The 24,437-nt window shown below is 41.4% G+C and overlaps 1 protein-coding gene across 3 annotated transcripts in view; it reads left to right on the top strand.

Annotated features, from left to right (window-relative positions):
* dscama (Down syndrome cell adhesion molecule a) overlaps positions 1-22,237 on the top strand; it is a 74,789-nt gene extending 52,552 nt beyond the window's left edge. Inside the window, exons 10-31 of one of the 3 annotated variants that reach the window (XM_053331169.1) lie at positions 6,228-6,424; positions 6,732-6,828; positions 6,921-7,049; positions 7,755-7,922; positions 9,025-9,095; positions 9,884-10,127; positions 10,804-10,950; positions 12,748-12,903; positions 13,324-13,457; positions 13,719-13,872; positions 14,359-14,476; positions 14,592-14,755; positions 15,204-15,302; positions 15,397-15,585; positions 16,500-16,790; positions 17,488-17,664; positions 18,603-18,633; positions 18,756-18,871; positions 18,966-19,115; positions 19,947-20,144; positions 20,286-20,588; positions 21,785-22,237. In XM_053331169.1, coding sequence (XP_053187144.1) covers positions 6,228-6,424; positions 6,732-6,828; positions 6,921-7,049; positions 7,755-7,922; positions 9,025-9,095; positions 9,884-10,127; positions 10,804-10,950; positions 12,748-12,903; positions 13,324-13,457; positions 13,719-13,872; positions 14,359-14,476; positions 14,592-14,755; positions 15,204-15,302; positions 15,397-15,585; positions 16,500-16,790; positions 17,488-17,664; positions 18,603-18,633; positions 18,756-18,871; positions 18,966-19,115; positions 19,947-20,144; positions 20,286-20,588; positions 21,785-22,164 — 3,713 coding nt within the window. In that variant the 3' untranslated portion in view covers positions 22,165-22,237. Of the gene's footprint in view, positions 1-6,227; positions 6,425-6,731; positions 6,829-6,920; positions 7,050-7,754; positions 7,923-9,024; positions 9,096-9,883; positions 10,128-10,803; positions 10,951-12,747; positions 12,904-13,323; positions 13,458-13,718; positions 13,873-14,358; positions 14,477-14,591; positions 14,756-15,203; positions 15,303-15,396; positions 15,586-16,499; positions 16,791-17,487; positions 17,665-18,602; positions 18,634-18,755; positions 18,872-18,965; positions 19,125-19,946; positions 20,145-20,285; positions 20,622-21,784 lie in introns of all 3 variants that reach the window. The other 2 variants (XM_053331170.1, XM_053331168.1) reach the window with 2 other exon arrangements.
* The last annotated feature ends 2,200 nt before the right edge of the window (positions 22,238-24,437 follow it).

Below are 24,437 nucleotides of genomic sequence, written 5' to 3'. Positions count from 1 at the left end.
GCTGCACACTTTAATGCATAGCCATAATGTAAAGGCACAGATACAGTGCAAGCACAGTGAAGCCATTACAAAAGAATAATGGGGCAGCTGCTAATGCAGTGGTTTAGATAGATCCCCACTCTGCCAGCCCTTTGTGGCGGACTCCCCGGTAAATGAACTGCAGATATTTTGATGTCCTAGCTGTGCACTTTCATTGTTATGAGTGTCTGTGCATAGGCTAATGTCTCGTCATAATACACCATGCATCATCCCGCATGAACACCGCCGCCGCACTAACAGCCAGTGGAAATTGCTTCCGCTCGCCGCACCGGGATGAAGGTTGTGCTGGTCTGCACGTGCAAGTGTGCGTAGATGCACTCGTGTCGGTGTTTATTTTTCTTTCATAATCACTCTACAGCATCTTTATGGGAGTGGTAATCAGTTTTTTGTTCTGTCTTGACACCGGTTGTAGGTGGAAGCCTAAGCAAATGATTTTTTTATACGATTTCCATTCAAGCGTCCTTACCTTCAAAACACATGCATTTCAGTCAATTCATTACCAATCCACGGTGGATGCTATCAGTCAGTCAACAGCCACTCAATGTTTATCAGTGCCAATTAAGACCAATCAAGTCTATTAGACATCATAATGTAGCCAGACACAGTGATGAGGGCAGAACACATAATGAGGCTTCTCTGAAGAGAAGTGGTAAATGGTCTCATGGTCACCGAGCAGTCTCCCAAGTACAAACATGAGAACCCCCCCCCCCCCCACACACACACACACACACACACACACATCATCTTATTTACTCATCTGCATCCAACCCCCCCCCCCCCCCCTTCCTACCGCCTCCTAGAAGCCCACCCAGTCTGCAGGCGTACATTTAGTCTCATGCTCCATGTCCAAGGCAATTGTGCAGCTAAGGGAATTATTTCAGTACATTGCAGGCGGCCAGTGAACCAGTCATCTTTGTGCAATCGCCACAACGCTTTCTCCCCCCCCACCCCCCCCACCCCAACCCATCAAGCCGTCTCTTTCCCAGCACCCATTTACAGTGCGCCCTCGGGGCAGGGAGCTACGCGCATCTCAGCTCGTCTTGTCTCGTCTGGCCCCTCATGGCCCCATTGGGCCGGCGCGCCCCGTGGCCTACAATGGCCTGCCTGGCAGCCAGTGACACATGAGGGGTGAAGTGTAGTTTGGCATCCCTGTGCTTTTGACATGGGTGATAGTCTGATGAAGCCAGCTCACCTGGAGAGGTATAGAGAACACACTAGAAGGTTTGCTTTTTTAAAGATGAAATATTTGATTCTATAAAAACACTGAAAATTCAATTCAATGCCTTTATTGTCATTTCACAGCAGTATAACGGAAATGTGTGTCTCCGGTGGCTGATAATACATAAAAACAGCAACAAACAATACACATAAAACAACAGACAGTAAGACACATAAAAAAACTATGGATAAAAAAAAGAAAAATACATAAAATGGCATAAGTAAAGTAATAAATATAGGGAAAAACTATTTATTTGATGAAATGAGTTCAGATGCAGACACTAAGAGAATCCACTGGTGCACAAGAGGTAAAAGGTTTGTCTGTTAGCAGCAGGAACAGCAAGTTATTTATAGTAAAAAGAGAAAAATCAATGTTGTCAAACAGCTGGTTAGCACCAAGAGAATAGTGCCCCCTACCTCATCAACAGAAAACCCCTAGAAAAAAAAGACTTTACATTACTGTGAGTGGTAAGAGTTGAAATAAAAACCTCTGATGACCTCTGGAGAGTTCATCACAAACAGCAGAGACTTCACAGCACTGCAAATCTCATCAGCAAATCAAAGATCTTCTAATATCAGTCACTTAGATCTCTTGGGGACTGAACGAGAGCATCATTTTTTTTTTTTTTAGTGGGACTTGATGTTTCAGTCCCTTTTTTTGCCGCTAATAACAATTAATCTGACTTAAATTACGATGAAATAAATGTAATCTCCTTTCATCACCTCACACATCTTGCTTGAACCTCAGAGATTGTGTCACTGCGCTGTCTTTGATCACACATGAATAGCCGAAGTAGCCATCCTGCTGTAATTATGTGTTATTATTATTCTCCTGACTCTTCCATTTGGTTAATTCTCTTTTCCACATCACTAACTCCACCAGTCACAGACATTAGAAACATTTTCTTTATGTATCTTTTTTTGTATTTTTATGGGGTTTTTTTTTTTTTTTTGCCCTGCATTGCGACATTCAGGGTGTGATTGTGTAATCATCATCATACTGTGAAAATCAATGGCATGTCCACATTCTATTCCTGGCTACTAGAAATGCCTCTTTTTTTTCTATGAGTGGAGACTGGAGAGAGAGAGAGAGAGAGAGAGAGAGAGAGAGAGAGAGAGAGAGAGAGAGAGAGAGAAGAGGAAGGAGGGAGAGGAGGTAAAGAGAGGAGAGAGGGAGAGGAGAGACTGTCCGATGCTGGTTGGCATGGTAACCTGGCCAGGTGAAAGGGAGCCTGGGAGAAGGAGAGGGGGGGTTTGAGGAGAGGGGGGGCTTTTGTCTCATGAGAGTAGCCTATCAGCAGCCAGCCTATCCCCCACAATCCCCTGCAGGCTTAAGCGTATCATCACTGCCCTCTGGGTTGCTGTGGAGGAACAGGGCTCTCCTCACCTCTACATTAAAGACACACTGCCAACATGCGCTACACACACTCCGCCTAGTATTCTTTTGGTCTCTCTGAAGCTTTGATGCTCATCTTTTATCTCTTTAATGTCAGATGCTGCAACATATATAATTCTTGGAATAATCTCAGGAAGAACAATAGGCATGTTTGTGACTCTCACCTTCATCATCATCTTCTTCTCCTCTTCCTCATCAACACATTATATCCTATTGTTTTAGGAGGAGTGTGTGAGTGTCTTATTTATTATAACTAGATTTAGTCTCTGTCAGACATGCACATAGCAAGTTATGAATAAAATGATAAGATACAGCTGGGTGATAAGACAAATATCAATGTTAATATGAATTAGAAATGATTTGTGTAAGTTAAGCTTCAAGATGATATTAATTGTGTGTGTGTGTGTGTGTGTGTGTGTGTGTGTGGTGTGTGTGTGTGTGTGTGTGTGTGTGTGTGTGTGTGTGTGTGTGTGTGTGTGTGTTCACTGTGCACATTACGCGTCATGTGTTGTGTTTAAAGCTGAATTGGATATCAGGGGAGTTGATGCCTAATGAGACAGGGGACTCCCTTATTCCTCCATCTCTCCTCTCTCTCTTTCTTCCATTCTTATTGTCTTTTCTTCTCTCTCTCTCTCTCTCTCTCTCTCTCTCTCTCTCTCTCTCTCTCTCTCTCTCTCTCTCTCACTCACTCTCTTGCTCTCTCTCTCCACTCCTCCATGTGTTTCCCATCATTTCACTGGATATTAAAGAAATACATCACAAAACACAACGATTACAGGGGCATAAAAGTGCACCTCAGGACCGACTCTGCTGTGCTGCTGACACACATAAACACACACATGCATATACATACACACAATTTTGATGTTAATCTCAGATCAAACTCAGCTTGTCTGGCATTAAAATAAAAGTGACTTAAGTTGTTTCATTAAGCATAAAATAATGTACAAATAAGCAAAGTTATTTTTGTGTTTTTTTGTTCCTTTAATATATAAAGAGCTCTTAGAGAGAGTACAGACAGCTCTTTGAAAAATCTGCTTTAAAAACACTCACAATATTTTTGGAGGCCAGCCAATATCAGTCTGCCCTCCAAAAATATGAAAAACATGTATTATTTCCATGTAGTCATCACCTGACATCACAGCTTACACACTTCCAAGTACAGATGCTCTCAAAGGTACAAGGTCTACAATCTCATACAGCTGCTTTAAATTCAGAAACATCATGTGCGTGTTATTTTTCAATCAATAAATGAATGTCTGCATTTATTTTTTCCTCTCTAGTGCCCTTGCTACCAACTAAAAGGAGGGTTTTTTGGGGGGGTGTCTAGCAGCTTGGAAGAACTGCTGCTCTGATTGGCTGTTAGATGAAAAGCAATCTCCAAATATGATTGGTGGACTCCAGTTTGTCCACATGTGCATGTGTGCATCACCAGCTGATCATGCTCTGACTTGCCCCTCTGAGGTGTTTTTAATATCTAAATATAACTATGGGGAACATTTCTTATATTTTCTATAAGCACAGTACTTCAAATACTACACTACTAATTACTACATAATAATATATCATGTTTTACTTTTAAAAACACAATTACCTGTAGTATTTTCTGTGATTATTGCAGCAGTGTAGTATTTCTAAGCCACTATCAGCCCATTGGATCAGAATATCAATAAGCAGTGTCAGATGGATGATATAGCAATATATACAAAAAGAATGTGCTATTTCAAACCCATATACTGTATAGTCACTTTTAATATATTTTCCCTCCAGATCTTTGTTGTTGAAGTGCTTTTGATGTTTATAGTGCAGACATCTTGTTTCCTCTACATACCTAACGGGCGGAGCTGTCTCGATCTTTTCGCCGCCTGTGCTGTTTGTCACCTAAGAACAGTATCGTGCTCTGCCAGGAGTGTCAACAACATCGCCATGTGGCACCTCTGAGCCACTCACACGGCAAATTGAGAGTCGCTGTGCTCCAAAACGATAACGTTTACATAAAAAGCCCGAGCAGTTTTTTTTTTCTCCCCCTCGCTTCTCTAAAATGTGGCACACAAAAAATTCATACTTGTCATGCAAAATAAATCAGCGTTCTTTTCTGTAGCCAAGCCCCAAATGGCTCCAGAGTGAATAAGAGATGAGGCTTAAATGTTTGCAACCTCTTGCCTGACACTTCCCATCACATCACTGGAGTCATGCTTTGTGTGTGTGTGTGTATGTGTGTGTTTTATGTGTGTGAGAGAGAGAAAACGAGAGACATGAACCCAAAGAGGGTGCACGTATTAGTGTGTATGCAGGCGCTGGTGCGTGTGTGTGAGTGTGTGTGAGTGGGTGTGAGTGTGTGTGTGTGAGCATCTGGGAGCACAGAGTTGTTATACACTCTGCTGTGGGTGTAATGAGGCATGTATGTCGTTAGTGTGCATTTAGTGTGATGTCTTCAGAGTGTTGTTAGAGCACCGCTGTACCATTTAGGCCCCAGATACAAGATACATGCCTGGGCCCGCTTGTTGCCTTCAACACAACATTAAAGGGACGTTACACCACATTAAGCATATTTACAATACTTTGTGTGCTTAGTGTGATTTTTGTTCTCTTAGTTGCTCATATTGTTTTTTTAATTCAGCAGATTATTGCTTCATGACTACATAATTAACTAAAAACACTGGTAGATGACACATTATGTGATTATTCAGCATACTGAAACACAGCTTATTTAAATAATAGTTGATACTTAAGGACAAAAAAATACTGTATTTATATAAATGTATATATATATATATCATTTTCATATACATTGGCTCATTTGCATTGGCTCCTTTATATATAAAATAATCAATAGTTTTTTTGGGGTTATATGTTGGTGTCCTTATATAAAAAGTAAAAATGTTCATAATTCAGCCTCAGCAACTTCAACAGCAACTTTAAACTAAAATTTGATTGATTGAAATCAAATAAACTGTTCTGAAAACAAGAATAATGAAATAGCGTTTCATAATATTGCATTAAGTTTCCCCCTTTATTTTTTCATGTATGTAATTGATGCTATTTAATCATGTATGATCATGTATTGGACAGTAATATTGGACATTGTCTCGTTTTCATTGGCTCTTTTATATTAAAAAAAAACAATATGTTATCTCATCATTGAGTTTTTTTGGGTCAGTGTCCTTATAGAAGGTTTTGTCATAATAACCTTTTTCAGAATTTAGCCTTACTAGCTTTAACTAAAATTTCTTTCATGAAATATGATTGAAATCAAATGAAATTGTTATGAAAACAGGAATAATGAAATAGCATTTCATAATATCGCACTATGTTTTCCCCCTTTATTGTTTCATGTATGTATTTGATGCTATTTAATCATGTATGAGTGTGTATTGGATGTATTGGACAGTAGTATTGGACACAGTGTGGCTGACTTCATCAAAAATCATTTAAACTGCAGCAATCTGCCTCACAGACTGAGGTTCAGGTGCTGCTGCTTTGACAGATATAATTATCATTTATAACTCAAATCCCATATGATTCAAATAGAATAATCTAACAATTCTCTCCTCTTTCTCTTTCTCTCCACCAGTCCCTGCCATGATCACATCCTACCCCAACACCACGCTGGCCACGCAGGGTGAAGAGAAGAAGATGAGCTGCACGGCTCACGGTGAGAAGCCCATCATGGTGCGCTGGGAGAAGGAGGAACGCATCATCAACCCTGAAACCAGCCGCTATGTGGTTTCTTTCAAGGAGGTGGGCGATGAAGTCATCTCCACTCTGCAGGTAGGAGGCTGTGCTGCTACAGAGTCTAAATAAGTGGTTCCTGACCCTTAATGGGTCTCAAGATAAATCTGAGGGGTCAGCATTTAATTTAATGGAGATTTTCATCTGTTTAGGACTCTAGAAATCCTTCAAATGTAACAAACTAAGAGAGGAAAATCATCTCTTTGCCTCAGTTGCTCACATGTATTGATGGTCACTAGGGAACCTGGTCTGAGTGATGTTTTTTTGCATCCTGCCAAGACTGTCTATTATCTTTTGCATCAGTGCACTACTAAAAAAATCCACCTCATCCCTGTGCATCCATCAGATCATGCCCACAGTAAGAGAGGACTCTGGCTTCTTCTCCTGCCATGCCATCAACTCCTTTGGTGAAGACAGAGGAATCATACAGCTCACAGTACAAGGTACAACCTCCTAAAAACAAAGATGCTGAGACAGAAGTTTTCAACCAATTTTGCCTCAGTAACACTTGCTCGTCAACTTTTTTGCCTTACAGAGCCCCCGGACCCCCCAGAGGTGGAGATCAGAGAAGTGAAGGACAGGACTATCGCCCTGCGTTGGACCATGGGTTTTGATGGCAACAGTCCAATCACAGGCTTTGATATTGAGAGCAAGAATAAATCAGGTGCAGGAAAAAAGCATGTATACCTATAATTAGATTGGTATCATCATAGTTTGCCACACTGAACACACGTGATTTCACATAGCAACACTTAAAATCTGTAAGCGTGTAGAGCATGGGTGTCAAACTCATTTTCATTCAAGGGCCACAAACAGCCCAATTTGATCTATTGTGGGCCGGACCATTAAAAGGAAGGAAGGAAGGAAGGAAGGAAGGGATGGAGGAAGGAAGGGAGGGAGGGAGGGAGGGAAGGAGGACAAATGGAAGGAAAAGAAGGAAGGCAGAAAGGGAGGAAGGACAAATGGAAGGAAGGTGGGACGAAAAGAGAAGGAGAAGGAAGGAAAGACAGGTGGTAGGAAGGAAAAGTGAGGAGGGAAGAAAGAAAAGAAAGGAAAGGTTGGAAAAGAAGGAAGGAAAGAAGGAAGGAAGGAAGGAAAAGAAGACAGGAAGGAAAGATGGAAGGAAGGACAGATGGAGGGAAGGAAGGAAGGAAAAAAAGACAGGAAGGAAAGTGGGCCGAATTGGACCCCTCGGCGGTGTAGAGTATCATATGTTTTGGGGCGTTATTTATCCCCTGCATTCATTTAGTGTCAGAGCTTTAATTGAATAAAGCCTGTCCTAATGCACTTAGCTAGTTAGTGACCTCTCTCCTGACTTCAGCAACCCCAATAAACCTCTCCCTTCCTCTCCCCTCCTCTTCCCTCACAGCCTCCTGGGATACAGCTCAGAAGACCAAAGACGTTTCACCTCAGCTCAACCAGGCCACCATCATCGACCTACACCCCTCCTCCACCTACAACATCCGCATGTTCGCCAAGAACCTGATCGGCAAGAGCGAGGCCAGCAACGAGCTCACCATCACCACCGATGAAGCAGGTGATGAGGACAGACTGAGGAGTTTGATATGCTTTCATTTTAAACTCTATTATGAAGTAATGGTTGGAGAGATACACACACTCATTAACCTTTAAACAGGCAGGAGTGGAAAATGAGATGTGAAAATTAAAATCCTAGTTATCTCATGTACATACACCTAAGTAAAACATTTCCATAAATATATTTTTTAAATATTATGGAAATTCAGATTTGTATGGGTTGTATGTCCTTTAAGATACGTTGCGCCTATTAAGGTATAATAATGGTCATAAAGGTAAAAACAATTGGATGCTTTATTTGATAAAGAGAAGTGATACATTCTTGTTTTCTCTGGTCATTAATATTACACATACTAGTTTCTAATAGAGTTTTTGTCATTTCTATGAAAGTATAGGCCTACCAAAAGCTTCAATTCTATCATTTCAAGGCACATACAATTGAGCAACCATTTTAACTAATCATGCTCCTAACAGGGTGTTAAGGAGTCTGTATCTGCTGGGGTATGTTGCCTTTTTAAGGGTTAACTTGAGCATTAAATATCAGGAACACTGAAGTTAAAAAAATCTTTTTCTCTGTTAAAGTGGACAAGTAAAAATTTGTAGGTAGTTTAAACAAAAATAAAAAGATTTGAACACACTCTCTCTCTCTCACTCAGATTATAAGCACACAGCTATATGAATAGACTGTACAGTTACAGTAACCAGACTAAAAATGCATTTGTTACTATGTACCGATGTATCACAGTAACAAAAACACAGCGAGAAAGACAACAGTCAGACATGAAAGACAAGAAGCTAAAGGAGGGACAGAGCCGACTGAGTCAATTCATTAACAGCCTGGTGACATCAGCCCCGTTGGCTCTGTTGTATTATTGAACACACGCTGACCCTGCACTAAAAGCAGAACTTTTCAATTAGCGGACTCAGTAGTAAATGTCACACTACGGTCAATAGACTGAGGTTGGACCCCTTCTGCAAATTAGCCCCCTATCCCTCCATCCACACACCCCCCTACCCCTACCCTCTCCTCACTCTACTATGCTTGCTTCTTGGACATGATTTTGTCCATATTTATTGAATATGTTGGTGATGTGATCTCACAGCTCCTGATGGACCACCTCAGGAAGTACAGCTGGAAGCCCTCTCCTCTCAGAGCATCCGTGTCAGTTGGAGGGTAAGTTATACTTCAAAATGTGTGTGTATCTATGTGTGTGTGAAGTAGCCCAGATGTTTAAATCCCCAAATATATCAGCCCTGTTCTCTCCCCTTCATCTCTACATCAATGACTTTGAACCCTTTAACCTGAGAGAGCAGCTCGGAGGTGAACAGCAGAAGACTAAAGCTGCACTGATCAGCTCCCAGGTGTTTAACATTATGAATGTAAAGCAGGCAAACAGCATGTGTGCACAGCTGGATGCTACTGAATAAATAAAGGTGTTATAAGAATCATGCATCTGTGTGTAGACAACACTAATTGCACGCATTATCAATCTTTATTCTGTTGTCTGGTGGTTTTGGGGGTAGGGAATGCATTTTCTGAACACTTGTGATGCATTTGTGTTTCATTTCTTAGGATTTATTGTAACATTATAAAGTGTGAAGGCTGCTGAACAGACAAATAGTCACAGACAAATCTCTCAGGCATGCAGCGAATAGAAGAGGATTGTGTTGGCTGCTGTGTGTGGTGCCTCGTTTCGGGTGCCAACTTTGGTACTTTCAATGAGTTACTGGCAAAGGCAAATACACATTGTATTGGAGGATTATAATGCTTTGCACTTACTGTACTACAAAGTTTACTTGGTGTTCCTTTAGCTCACTCATGGAACTCTATGTGTGATCAGATCTGAATACTTGCATTTATATATCATTTTAAGGTGTGTTCACTGTTGGTTAGTAGAATTCTCCATGGTGATTTGATAACCCAAGATCCATGTCCAATAACTTCTCTTATTCCTCTGCTAGTCACCCAAGAAACATCTCCAGAATGGGGCTATCAGAGGCTACCAGGTGGGCTACAGGGAGTACAGCTCAGGTGGAAACTACCAGTTCAGCGTGATCAGCGTGGAGACAACGGGGGACAATGCAGAGAGTCTGGTGCTGGACAACCTGAAGAAGTTCACCCAGTACGGAGTGGTGGTGCAAGCCAGCAACAGCGCTGGGACAGGGCCGTCCTCCACAGAGGTGGCTGCTACCACGCTGGAGGACGGTAAGCAATGAGGGACATGTGGGATATTTTTTGAGCTCAGTGAAGTTGTAGTGCAGATTTTCAATCAATCAATCAATCAATCAGTCTTTATTTATATAGCGCCAAATCACACAAAAAATAATCTCAAGGCAAAGTATGGTGTAGACCTGCTCTTAATTTAAAGAGACTCAACATCCCCCTAATTTTGATGGCGGAATTAAGAGAGTACACTCATTTAGCATTGCACTTGTATAACAACATAACAGTGTCGAACGAAAAATATCAAAATCATGCCAGTTTCACATACGCAGCAGTATTTCCCAACACCTGTAAACAGACTTTCATGTGTAAAATTGGTGGAGTTCCCCTTTAATGCACAGAGGATTATCAATACAATCAAAATTTTAAAAAATACTTAAGTGAATAAGTCTGATACAATAAGGCAGAAAAGACTAAAAGTCATCAAAAAAAATGCATGTGATATATTTCATTCATTTGAGTCTTTGAAGTGCTTTGTCTTCTTCTAACAGTCACAAAGCTATGAGGATGTTTGAAAGGCAGGGTAGTTTAATGTAATGTCAGATGGAAATGTGATGATATATCACAACCTAGTGGAGATTTGAGGGTACTGCCACATGTCCTGTCTGCTGAGTTTGCTCTGTTTACATACTTTGTCTTCTCATTCTTCCCCCTTTAGTGCCCAGCCGTCCTCCAGAGAACGTCCAGGCATCAGCTACGTCTCCAGAGGTCATCTCTCTATCATGGCTGACCCCTCCCAAAGACGCTCTGAACGGCAACCTGCTGGGCTTTAGGGTCATCTACTGGGCCAACCTGCCTGATGGAGGTACATACTCATAACTGTACACTGCTTATAAATATAACTGTTACCTACAGTGTGATTGTGACATTGAGAAATAAAATGTTTGCAGTTAAAGTTCAGATTAGCACATAAGCAGATATGAATGCTCCAGTCCGCACGAATCAGCACTTTGTCATCAAAATATTAAGAGAATATTTAAAAGCTGCTTTACTGCATTTTCTTGAACTATCACAGCCCTGACAGAAGAAGCTGGTGTAACATTTGGGTCACACTCACTGATCCCACAATGAAAAGTAAATAAAAAATGAGTAAGATGTAGCTTGAGGTGATGCTGTTGCCGAGGCCTTATCTTGTAGACTCATTTAACCTCGGCCAGAATTCTGCATGGTCCTGTGGAAGTCAGCTAGCACGCCATGCCATTGTCACATGCCGGGTTTGTGTCAGTAGGATTGGTTGTGACAGCACGATTACCTTTGACCCCCGCACTGTCACATCATGTTGGCCCGCCTATACAACATGAATGCTCAGGACTTGACAGCCACGTCTAGTTTGCATGGTAACAGTCTGTAGCTCAGTGGGTGAATGGTTTATTGCGTGTTAATATAACATACTATATATAAAACGTAACACTTCAGACTGAAACATAAACCAATTTAAGTGTTTATTATCTGGACCATTCAATTCAAGTGTAGTTCATCAGCGTGAGAAAATATGATCTCACTGACCAGCAGAGGGAGATACAAGCTTTTCTAACAGACAGTGGTGCAGGTTGTATTAGTGCAGTTTCACAGTGGTTCATGTGACTTTTTAGACACTAACAGTTGAGGGTTACTTTCATCTTACAATAAATAATTAAAGATTTTAGCAGGAAGCTATATGTGTATGTACTGATACACAAGATGTGTGCATGTATGTAAGAACTGAAAATATTAGTAAAAAAGTAAAACACTGTCAAATCAACATAATGCTTTGAAAATTAAAACCTTAATTCCAGATTAGATAATATATCCTTCATATGTTAAATAGTTAAGGCTGCAGTTAAGTATTATTTTCATTATCAATCAGATTGTTTTGTCCATGTTGGAGTCAAAAGTGACATATTAAAATAACATATTTTTGTGTTTTGTGTTGTCCAAAAGATGAAAATATTCATAATAAATTTGAATATACTGTACTTAATAAATAAGAATATCAGCAAATTGTGATGTTACCTGAGAACCTGGCACCAGCAAATATGGCATTTTTGCTCAGAAAATGACTCAAACAGGATATCAAGACAAACACAATCATGCATTAAATGCTCTTACTGTGTGTTAAATCTCTGCAGCTGTGTTGGGTATTCCAGATGTTTTAATTGCTCATTAAAACTTAATACTAAGAGATGCAGCTGGTCCCATACACTTTATCTCTGGAGAGAAGTGCGGAGAGGAAAAGTATGCAGAAGTTAGCAGTGTAAAGACAGGATATGGACAGAGAGAGCAGTGAAGCAGCGACACATCAATAAATCAAACCCTAACAGCTGAAGGCAGCAGGTTGCCAGTCAAGGCCTGTCATCAGATCAGACCTTGGATACAGGGTTTTTTAAACTTTGTGATTGAATGTGTCATATCCAAGGCTGTGCTATTTCACCCTTGAGCCTGACATCATCTCTATCTATGTGATGTGCTGTGTAATATATTGTTATATATGTGTCTGGACCAGTGGCATCTTGTCATAGAGTATAGTATTTACAGTAAGAGAGGTACATTCCATAAGACCTTTGACCTTACTGGATTTTACTTGACTCCTCGACTCTCTCCTCTCTGGTTTTCCGTCCATCAGAGCTCGGAGAGATCAGGAACGTGACGACCTCTAAACCCTCTCTGGAGCTGGATGGGCTGGAGAAGTACACCAACTACAGCATCCAGGTGTTGGCCTTCACCCGAGCCGGTGACGGTGTTCGCAGCGAGCAGATTTACACCCGTACCAAGGAGGACGGTAAATCATCTCCACACATATAAAGACACAAGGGCAGGTGTCACACTGATGTAATTGGTCAAGCTCAGTGTCTTAAACAGTCAGATCAGCCTGTGTTGGAGTTGAAGTTTAAAAGCTTTATAGCACTGAGGAATTACAGCTTCTCTGCTCTTTACATTAAATGTTAGTTTAGCAGAATTGAGCCATAAATAAACCCTCCTTATAGAAGCTGTAGCAAAGATGTGGCAGAGTCTTAAATATGCTTATTAACTGAAGAGCTCCAACTCGTGAACGTAGCAGGAAATCTTATAGAATATGACATTTGGCCATCTGTGATTTTGCTTTATAATCAGTGTGGAAAGCGCCATTAAAAATCTTCAGAGTAGTAAAATTTGCTTAATGTGGGGAAATATATCAACTCCCAACATCTTTTCCTTCCAGTTCCTGGTCCTCCGGCGGGTGTGAAGGCAGCAGCCGCTTCTAACTCGGTGGTGTTCGTGTCCTGGCTTCCTCCTCTCAAAGTGAACGGCATTATCAGGAAATACACTGTGTTCTGCTCCAACCCACACCCCACGGTAACACATTATAAAATGCATCCAATTAAACACTCAATATTCTGCCATATGCTGCTGTTTTAAATCAAAATTGAGCCTTTCAGGAATAAGGAATGCTGTTATGGTTTATTATGTTAATCACACTGCATTTTGAATTGGGTAAATTCAAAGTGAGTCGTGCCATCGGGGCATGTAACCTAATTAACTAGCAGGCTGAAATATGAAATTAAGTGTTTTTCTATCATCTATCTCTGACTTCCTCCCTCTATCTCTGGTCCTCAGGTGAGCAGTGAGTTTGAGGCCGCCCCAGATGTGTTCTTCTACCGCATCCCCAACCTGAGCAGGAATCGGCAGTATAGCATCTGGGTGGTGGCCGTCACCGCCGCGGGTCGTGGAAATGCCAGCGAGATCATCACCGTTAAACCCATGGCTGAGGGTAGGTGGAGTTTTAAGAACTTTGAGACTCACTTTAACTCAACTCACTTTACTCCATGTGGAGGTTGTGAAGTAGGAGTAGCTCATTTCCAGTTTCTCCCCATGAGAAGACAGGTAGGGGAGCATCAATAGAATGTAAATAAGCATGTGTTTAGCCCCGTCAGCACTTTACATGCTTGGGGAGAGCTGATAAGCTGATAGCGTATGCTGATAGACCCCACGGTGTCAGGAGTCGGGACCCGCAGCTCCTATCAGGATGTTCACTTCCTGCCTGAAGTGTAGGTGATGGATGTCCTCTCCTTACTGCTCCACTGTTCAGATGCAGGGAGATACACATGGCACTGTGCCCCCTGACTGAGGCGGTTTCAGGGTTAGAAGGTAGAAGAAAGGGCAACAAATGGGGAAAACTGTAATTAACACAGGAGGACTTTAGAAAACAACAACACATTGTTTCAATGTCTGATGAAGCATTTGCATGTTTTTGCAGCTCCAGCTCGAATCCTGACTTTCAACAGGACTGTAACGACCCCCTGGATGAGGGACATCGTGCTGCCTTGTAAGGCAGTGGGTGATCCATCACCAACCATCAAGTGGTTAAAGGAGATGTGAGTAAATGTGTGAATACTGTTCTTCTCTTCAGTTTGTTGAAGTTTGTCTCCTTAGAGTAAGCATGTGACATTAAAAAACATAAAGATAATTCTAAATACATCTATGTTACAGCAATGGAACCCCGGCTCCTGTTGTGATCGACAGCCGGCGCAGCGTCCACGGTAACGGCAGCCTGGTGATTCGCACGGTGAAAGCAGAGGATTCTGGGAACTACACTTGTGTGGCTAGTAACAGCTTCGGGTCTGACAAGATCGTCCTCAACCTGCAGGTTCAAGGTGAGAACTAACAGATGACACATTTATACCCTCAACAACACAAGACATGCTTTTAAACTGGAAAGATTTTAGTAGCACTTTATTTTATGGGATCAAAGTTCGTAATAATGTGGTTTAATTTGGTCGTAATTATAGCTGAAAGAGAAAGCTCCATTCAAGTTCATTTATTTTATTATATACATATATATATATATATATATATATATATATATATATATATATATATATGTTGAATTGCTTGTTTGCATGTAGTCCAGTTTTTTATAATTACAGTTACTATTTAATTTGAACAAATGATTGTGTTATATACTAAGTGAATACTGGCTGCATTTTCCTCTAATTAGCACCAAATTACATTGTTCTTTCCAGGAAACACTTTAGCAGTTATTGTACAATGATGGTCCCATGTACCAAAGTGTTTGACGTTTTCATTTGTTCTTTCCTGCAGTTCCACCTGATCAGCCTCGCCTCACAGTGACCAAAACAACCACCACCTCCATAACTCTGTCCTGGATCCCTGGAGACAACGGAGGCAGCTCCATCAGAGGTCAGATACACATCAAACTGTTTTTTTAACATGTTTCCAGTTTAATATGACCGCTTGATTCACATTTATCTCCCCTCTGGTGCTTCCTCTCCAGGCTACATTCTGCAGTATTCAGAGGATAACAGTGAGCAGTGGGGGAACTTTCCCATCAGTCCCAGTGAGCGCTCCTATCGTCTGGAGAACCTCAAGTGTGGCACCTGGTACAAGTTCACCCTCACTGCCCAGAATGCAGTTGGGCCCGGACGCATCAGTGAGATCATCGAAGCAAAGACTCATGGGAAAGGTATGGACAAACATTTGTTTTAGAAGACATGTAATTTTGGTCAGGATGGATTGAATGTGTGGTGATAAACACTTTTATTACAACCAAATTACTTTATCTTCTTTATTTTTTCTCTCTAAGAATGCCCAAAATGACAATAAAATAAATGCCACATACATGCAGTTTAATAATTAATTATTAAACTATGATAATGTCCAGCTAAATGGGTGAAAACAATAGAGTAAAATGAGTGAAAACAATACAATAAAAAGTAAATACAGTAAAAAACATTCATTAAATTTCCTGATAATGTCATTCTGTCTCCTAGTAACCAGTATACAATGTCATATAAAGCTCCTGACACATTATTAGGATCAATCTGTCACATTTTAAGTTATATTATATAGGGCTGGGCGATTATGGCAAAAATCTAAATCATGATTAAATGAACTTTTAACCTTGATTACGATTAATGAAGGATTATCTCCACCCTTGATGAACAATGATGTATTTTCACAGTTTCTTTAGTTTAGTATTTTCCACTGCTGCCCTCACACATGAGGATCTTTAGGGAGTGAAAATAAAGATGTTTTAAGGTGTGACGAAGCTGTGGTTAATGTCTAGTTTACTTGATTAGAACTATGTAAAGATCATGGTTTGGGTTCAAATCATCACTGGAGACAAGTTAAATTCCTTAAAGATAGGCAACCTTTACTGTCATGGCAACAATGAACACCACCATTAATTGACATGAGCAAGATTAAGTCGATTAGAGTTTCTAAATGTTGGTTTGATTAATTGCCCAGCCCTAATATTATAACATTCTTACTGTTAGTTACCACAAAACACAACTTGACTCCATCTCTTACAGTTCTTTAGTATCTCCAGTGTTCATCCTTACTATCCTCTCCCTCCTCCTCCTTCTCCTCCTGCAGAACCTCAGTACTCCAAAGAACAGGAGCTCTTCACTAGCATCAACGTCACTCGCGTCAAGCTCAACCTGAACGGCTGGAACAACGGCGGGTGCCCCATCACCTCGTTCACCCTGGAGTACCGCTCAGTGGACGCTCCCACCTGGACCACGGCTCAGCGCACCTCCCTCACCAAGAGCTACATCCTGTACGACCTGCAGGAGGCCACCTGGTACGAGCTGCAGATGAAAGTCTACAACAGCGCCGGCTACGCTGAGAAGAGAGTGAAGTTTGCGACGCTCAGCTACGACGGCAGTGAGTTAAACAGAGGATAATAGAGTTTCCCATTCATTTCTTTCTATGTAACAATCACTGAAATGTCTCTCCTGTACCTGCATGATTCACCTGCTGCTCTAGATGTGTAACACGAGCGCTGACACTGACTGTTGAACAAGTAGAAGAATCTGTGATAAAATTCTCACTAAGTGGAGCATACTGAGACCGGCTCACAGTGGTAGTTTGAGGCAAAGAGGGATAAATCACATTTTCTGTTAATGGCAGAGCTCGAGGCTCTGAGAGATTGAGGCACCCTTGATGAATTGAGCAATAAAAAACTGACTCTAATGACTGTAGCTGGTTTGTGTGTTGCTGTTTATGACATCTCCATCACAAGCTTACTGAATGCCACCACATGAGTTAAATACTTTTACGATCTCCTTTTGAGATGAAGGATGTGACCACTTCCACTTTACTTCTCCTTCACTTACACTATGAAGCTGTTGAGGAGAAAAAATTGGGTTCAGCGTTAACATTTAGCCGTGAAGGATGAGTTCATTCGCGTTTAAGTAGCTCAGGCAGATTGGAAACCTGGCATTACTCTCAATATGGCAAAAAAACTGTCAAGTGCTGATATGAACACTATAAATGAGTGCAGGGGCTTGCAAAGGTTTTTAAGGGATTCCTACAACATCACCAACAGTTGTTAAAGCCTATGTGGATGATCTGTTCACAGGTACCATTGCACCCTTGGTGAAGGCACCCAATGTGAGTGAGGACAACCCTGGTGGAGGCGAAGGATTGAAGATGATGGTGACCATTTCCTGCGTGTTGGTGGGCATCGTTGTGATCTTCATCGGGCTGCTAGTGCTGAGGAGGAGGAGGAGGGAGCAGAGGCTCAAGAGGCTCAGAGGTATATTAGATATTAACCTTCCTGTCGTCGTCCCGGGTCAAACTGACCCCGTCTGTTTTGACTGTTCCTTCTTTCCTCCCTTCATTCCTTCCATCTATTCTTCCTTCCTCCCTCCTTCTCTCTCTCTTTCCTTCCTCTCTCTTTTCTCCCTTCCTTCTTTACTTCCTCCATCCCCCTTTCTTCCTTCCTTCTGTACTTCTTTCCTTCCCCTTGCCTTCCTCCCTTCCTCTTTTACTTTCTCCCTCCCTCCCTCTTTCCTTCTTTCCTCCCTCCCTCCTACCTTCCTTCCTTCCTTCTTTCCTTTCCTCCCATTCTTCCTCCCTCCTTTCCTTCCTTTCTCCTTCCCTCTTTCCTTCCTCCCTCCTTTCCTTCCTTCTTCCTCCCTTCCATCCTCCCTTCCTTCCTTGACTCGAGGACAACAGGAGGGATAAAGGCCATGTCAACATAGGAGACAGATATTAGCCTCTATTCACTAATGTTAAACAAGGCAAGGCAAGGCAAGGCAGTTTTATTTATATAGCGCATTTCATACACAATGGCAACTCAATGTGCTTTACATAAAACAGAAAAACATGTAATTTGAGAAACTTAAAACATACAATTAAACCCCCCCCCCCCCCCCCCACCCCCCCCATAATAAAAACAAAGTACAGAAAAATAGAAAGACATAAATAAAATGATTGCAGCATAAAATAATAAATTAGCTTTAAAATCATTAAAAGGACAAAGAGTGCAAATGAAAGATTAAAATGTAAAGTGCTTTAAAAGAGCTCAATCGTAAGCACAGGAGAAGAGAAGTGTTTTTAACCTGGATTTAAAAATGTTCACTGTTGGGGCTGATTTCAGTTCTGCTGGTAGTTTGTTCCAGTTGTGTAAAAGCTGCTTCATCATGTTTGGTGTGAAATGATGTTTTCGTTCTTCTATTTTTTTTTTTCTAGATGCAAAAAGTTTGGCTGAGATGCTGATGAGGTAAGAATGTTTAACAGACTAGTATCTCACTATGTACACTGTGCTGATGTCCCAACAGAATTCATCATTAGACGTTTTCCCTCGAGCTAAGGTCACGTTTTGTTTTGTTTTGTGCTCCTCAGTAAAAACACACGTCCAGCAGAGCCAATTAACAAGCAGCAACAAACGCTCCGAATGCACATCGACATCCCCAGAGCCCAGCTTCTCATTGAGGAGAGAGACACCATGGAGACCGTTGGTAAGCACGCCGCTCTACAGGAAGCTGCACTACATCTCTATGAAGTAACGCATTACACAAATAAACCCCTGTTTCCTTTGTCTGTGGCCTACAGATGACAGATCTACTGTGTTACTGACTGATAATGACTTCGGGGAGACACAGAAGCAGAAATCATCCACAGTCACCCACACCGTCCACTACCAGTCCCTCTCCCAGGCCACCGGTCCGCTGGTAGATGTGTCTGATGCCAGACCAGGAACCAGTAAGTCCAGTACGGACTCTTTTTTTAACTTCATGAAACATAAAACATACATGTTTGTGTGTAGTTTTTCCCGTCAGTTATTCCTTTTCTTATTTGCATATTGTTTATTGCTTTATTATTTCAACTTCTGTTGAATTCTGGTGTTTGCTGCATGCTTTGGTAATAATATAGAAGACAGGCTTGTAGCAATCATCGCTAAACTCCATGCTTCCTGCTAAACACCACACACTTGCTGCCACGCCTGCCTCTGCTGCTGCTGTTCATATAGCATTTCACCTCCACCCCAGCATCCACCTGTAGGGTTTAAAATTTCTTCCCCCCCTAGAGGAGACATTATAATAATCATTGAGTTTGATGCTTCCTTGTGTAGAGTGATGAAGTCAAAGTCCTGACACCAAAGTTCAACAGAAATAAACCATTCAACATGAGTTAATTGGCTAAAGTGTTGCACAGAATCCTTCAGTCATCTTCTATCACTGTAGATGTGTAATTTCTACTATAAAAATAGAACACATTGTGATAATTGTTAATATTCTGCATGTATGATATGAAAGTAGTTTGTTTTTTCACTTCTATCTATTTCTGTATTAATATGACAATATGTACATTATGTTTAAGTGTGACCTGTTATGAGTTATAATTGGTAGTATCAGTTAAAAGCTCCTCTTGTGTTTAAAAATGAAAGTGCAGGTTTTAGAAAAATGTGGTGAGCAGCTATTACATGAGTTACATCATCATTTTATAAGCATGACCATTTTTTAAAGTACAGTCCTGTCCTCCTCTGCTCTGTATAAACACCCTGCCTTCTTTTCTTCTCCCCCTCACTCTCAGACCCCACCGCCCGCCGCACAGCCAAAGCCGGCCCAGCCGCACGAAACCGCTACGCCAGCCAGTGGACCCTGAACCGCCCGCACCCCCCTGTCTCCTCCCACACTCTCAGCACTGACTGGAGGCTGCCCACGCCCAGAGTGGCAGGCTCTGTTGACAAGGAGAGTGACAGCTACAGCGTCAGCCCATCTCAGGACACAGGTGAGCAGCGTGATTGGTCACAGCTGATTTATAACAAGTGTAACATCCATCTAGCTATGTGTCAACTTTAACGCATCGTCACAATGCTGATACTTACTCTCGCCACTAATCCCTTCCTAACTAACCTCGGCTCATGTCCAGACCGCGCTCGGAGCAGCATGGTGTCGACGGAGAGCGCGTCCTCCACCTACGAGGAACTCGCCAGAGCCTATGAGCACGCAAAGATGGAGGAGCAGCTGCGCCACGCCAAATTCACCATCACCGAATGCTTCATCTCTGACACTTCGTCAGAGCAGATGACAGCAGGCACCAACGACTACACCGACAGCCTGACCTCCAGCACACCGTCTGAATCGGGCATATGCCGCTTCACTGCTTCCCCGCCCAAGCCTCAGGACGTCAGCCGGGTCATGAACATGGCCGTACCCAAGGCCCACAGACCGGGTGAGGACGAGCTACTCCAAAAAAGACGCAGATGTGATTCTGACTACACGCTAACCTTTAATCACAGCTGGCTTCATTATGATGCTGATAACACTAATCCTTAAACTTTAACTTCTTCTCTAATATTAACATCCAATCATAAATTGTGTTTCTAATTCCAACAGTCAATCCAGATGAAGTGTTGCAAAATGTGTTCAATTTAATGATTGGCTCAGTTAACTTTGTCTTAAAGTCTTCGAGGAATTGGGGAACAATTACATCAAAAATGTAATATGAATGAAAAACAATATGACATATTTGTATAGACATGACGTATGTAAAAATAAATAACACAGAAATAGAATAGATATTAGAAGAAAAAAATGTAAATATAGAAGGGAAAAAAAGAATAAAAGGCACAGCGCATTTTAGAGTCAGAGTGCAATAATGAGCAGTAATTAAAGGCAAAGGTGAGCTTAATAGTCTTTAGGCTGTTTTTTTTTTAAGTAGCCAGAGTTGGGGACTGATCTAAGAGGTCATAATAGCTGAATGTGACCATATCTATGTTTAGTTTTTATCTTACGAATAGTATGCAGCCCAGTACCTGATGGCATAAGTAGTCTATTGGTTACATAGGATGGAAGCAAGTCAGAGATGTATTTTTGCTCTAAACCATTGAGGAACAGTATTTTGAAATCAATGCTATTGCACATTGACAGCCAATGCAGAGACCTGAGAGATTGGTAATATGGTATTCAGCTTTTTAGATGCTACCATTTATCCTTGATTTTGACCCTAGAGCAACAAGTGTTAACTCAAAAATGAGGTGTAGTTTCATTTAATTAAGGCTTATTGACTATAATTTCCATAAATAAGTGTAAAACCTGTGGTGATAAGTTGGAATGAGAGGTTCATTATTGTTAGAACAGGAACACAGAAAGACAGCTTACATGTCTGTGTGTTCATACTGAATACACTGTATTTGTATATTGCTTTGATAAACTGATGGTATATTTTCATTACTTATCACGGTGAGTAGACTTCAATACAAAGATTATAAAAGTCCTAGCTAATTTATAAAAAAGATATTTGATGGTATTTTTAAGACTGAACTGAATAAATAAGGTAATTTGTAGAGTCCAGGTGATTTTGGAAGGAAGGAACATGTGCATGTGTTTTCTCTTATATATAACTCTGATCTCTGTGTTGTCCTGCAGGGGGCGAGCTGGTTCACCTTCCTCCGTACCTGCGCATGGACTTCCTGTTAAACCGAGGCATGTCCTGCTCGGGGTCATCCAGGGGGACAGCTAGTGGGGAGAGAGCAGCCATGGGTCAGGCCTGTCTGGAGCCCCAGAAGAGTCGCTCACTGAAGCGGCCCTCTCGTATGGCGCCCCCAACGCCCACAGAGGCCCCTCAGGCCAGCAGGGACCCAGTGGCCCAGTGGCAGCCTGGCTCAGCAGCCACGCTCCCCCACAGAGAGGGCTCGGAGCTGGCCCAGGCCGCCAAGCTCAGCACCTCCCAGGAGTCCCTGCTGGACTCGCGAGGACATCTCAAACAGAGCAGCAACCCCTACGCAAAGTCCTACACGCTGGTATAACAGCAGGGGCACCTAGGGCAGGACTAGAACTCACTCTTACACTGGACTTAACACTCAAGTGCAGTAAACTGACTTTCACCACGCAGTTCTGTATATATACGTCCCCTCTCTTCAAGGGCGGGGTCACTTTTACTAATCTCCTTTTATTTATTTTAGAGCTTTCTTTTATCTCTTGTTTGTATTTCTTTTTTTCTTTTCTTTTTTTCTCTTTTTTTTTGGTTTCACTTGAGAAAAAATTCACTCATCGGAAACGACTCCAGTCGGAGCTTTGCCAAACTAATTGAGTAACGAGGGAGCATTATTTATTCTTGATTATTGTTCATTCTTTATAATTAATCAGTGATTATGAATTGTTAGTTGTCAGCTATTAATGATCATTAATTATTGATTACCAAATGATCTATTATCACCATTACTACAATGTTTTCATAAGAACCCGGACATCTTTTTTTCTTTTTCTTTTCTTTTTCTGGAGTGGAAGATGACGATTTGGAGTCATTTTTTTCCTATGGAATATCCTTCTGAAACACTGAATGAAACTTGGAACGAAAGCAATTGACACCAGTCCAAACTTTTCAGCTGCTCTCAAATTGTTACTTTTTTTGAAGAAAAAAAAAATCTATTTCCTATGGATGCATGGGGACTGACCAATTAAAAGACAATGAGGATTACGATCATGGCTGGACAGCCCAGTCGAGCATTTTGTCACACTATGAAATGATCCAATGTGAAGATTTATTATTCTTATTACTATAAATATATATATAAAAAGAGAAATCACTTTTATTTGTGGATATTACAGGGAAGAATTGATTTGGTTAATAAAGTCCTTAGTCATGTTTGCACATATCTCGTTTTAATTAGGAAATGGAGTCTCTGTTGATCTTTCTCTGTGTCCCATTCTCTGATGGTGCAATATGAAAAAAGATATGAAAAGTATATGAAAACTATTGCTCTATACTGTACTGTAATGATGAAAAATAACTATGTTGTGAGTATACTTACAGGGCCGGACACACTCCAGCTATGTATTCAGGTGTAGTTTACCACTGCTTGTGTGCCAGGGTGGTAAATGATGTTAGCTAGAACAGGGAAGGTTTAGAGAACTAATGGTTTGCACTTCACAACACCCCCCCCAACTCAAGTGTGTCCAGATAGATCCCCTAACTCTCAGTGCACTAGGTAGAGTCTTCAGGGCTCTCACTCTCCTCAGTAGATTTACTGTTGCTGCATTGCAGTGATGCTCCTCTACAGGGAAAAAGAAAAAAAAAAAAAAAAACGTGAGACAATCCAGCAGAAATCCCCCCTTCAAACCAAACCTATACTGTCTATGGGAAATATCTGAAAAAAATGTGGATATACGTAAGAAGCTGTTTTTTTGTTACTGTCTACCCTGGCCCATTTCTGTTCTTTCTGTTTCTTGAGTTTCCCGCTGAAGGGAGAAAAATTTGATCCAAAATGCTGTGAGGTCATTATGTCAGTTTCTATGATTAGGTTTATGATTAACTGTCTTCATTATGATTATACATTTTAACAACAACAAAAGAAAAAAAAATGTCACTTTTTATTTTTAACATGGGTGTTCACCATGGTGGCACTGGAATAAAGAGAAACTAACACAAAGTTCAAATTTGATTAATAAAATGGCTGTTCCCCAAAGTGTCCTGCACGGGTTTGACATGAGTGACTGATGGTGGTTGTGGAGGTGAAGAAAGACGAGAAGAGAGCAGCTGGAGGTTCTGCAGGAGACGGGAAGCTTCGCCTTGTTTCCATCCAGACAGGAGAGAGTCGTCCTCAAGCAGTGTCTCAGCGATGATGCCTAATGTTGGTCAGATCACATCTTCAGTGATTTTGCAGCTTCTGAGCCTGCAGGTGGCAGTGTTGTAAAGTGTTGTGTCACTCACTAATTCATCTTCCGCTCACTTTCCTCCTGAATCTTTGCAGCCAACATCAGCTTGATGTGTCGAGTGCCATTTGGAAACTTGACGTCCATTTTTAAATGGCTACTGAAAAGATTATATAAATGAAATGTCTCTCCACCAAGCAATTTCACATAGTACAAAAGTGCATAAGTTTCTGCAGAGTCATGGTTGGGCTGAGTTGCAGTTCAAAAGTGGTCATACTCAGAAGATACTGAAGGGAAAACATGGTTCAGTCTTTTTAACACAGTCTAACGATCTATAATGCATGGCGTGAAGCACGTGACCCAAGTGCCTTTGGGGCGTATCCAACATCCACTTTTGCTATTTTAACGGTGGAAAAATGGTCAGTGC

The sequence above is a fragment of the Scomber japonicus genome, chromosome 13, assembly GCF_027409825.1.
Source record: "Scomber japonicus isolate fScoJap1 chromosome 13, fScoJap1.pri, whole genome shotgun sequence".
NCBI lineage: Eukaryota > Metazoa > Chordata > Actinopteri > Scombriformes > Scombridae > Scomber > Scomber japonicus.
The sequence above is the reverse complement of the archived record's forward strand: the minus strand, read 5'-3'. Positions and strand labels throughout refer to the sequence as shown.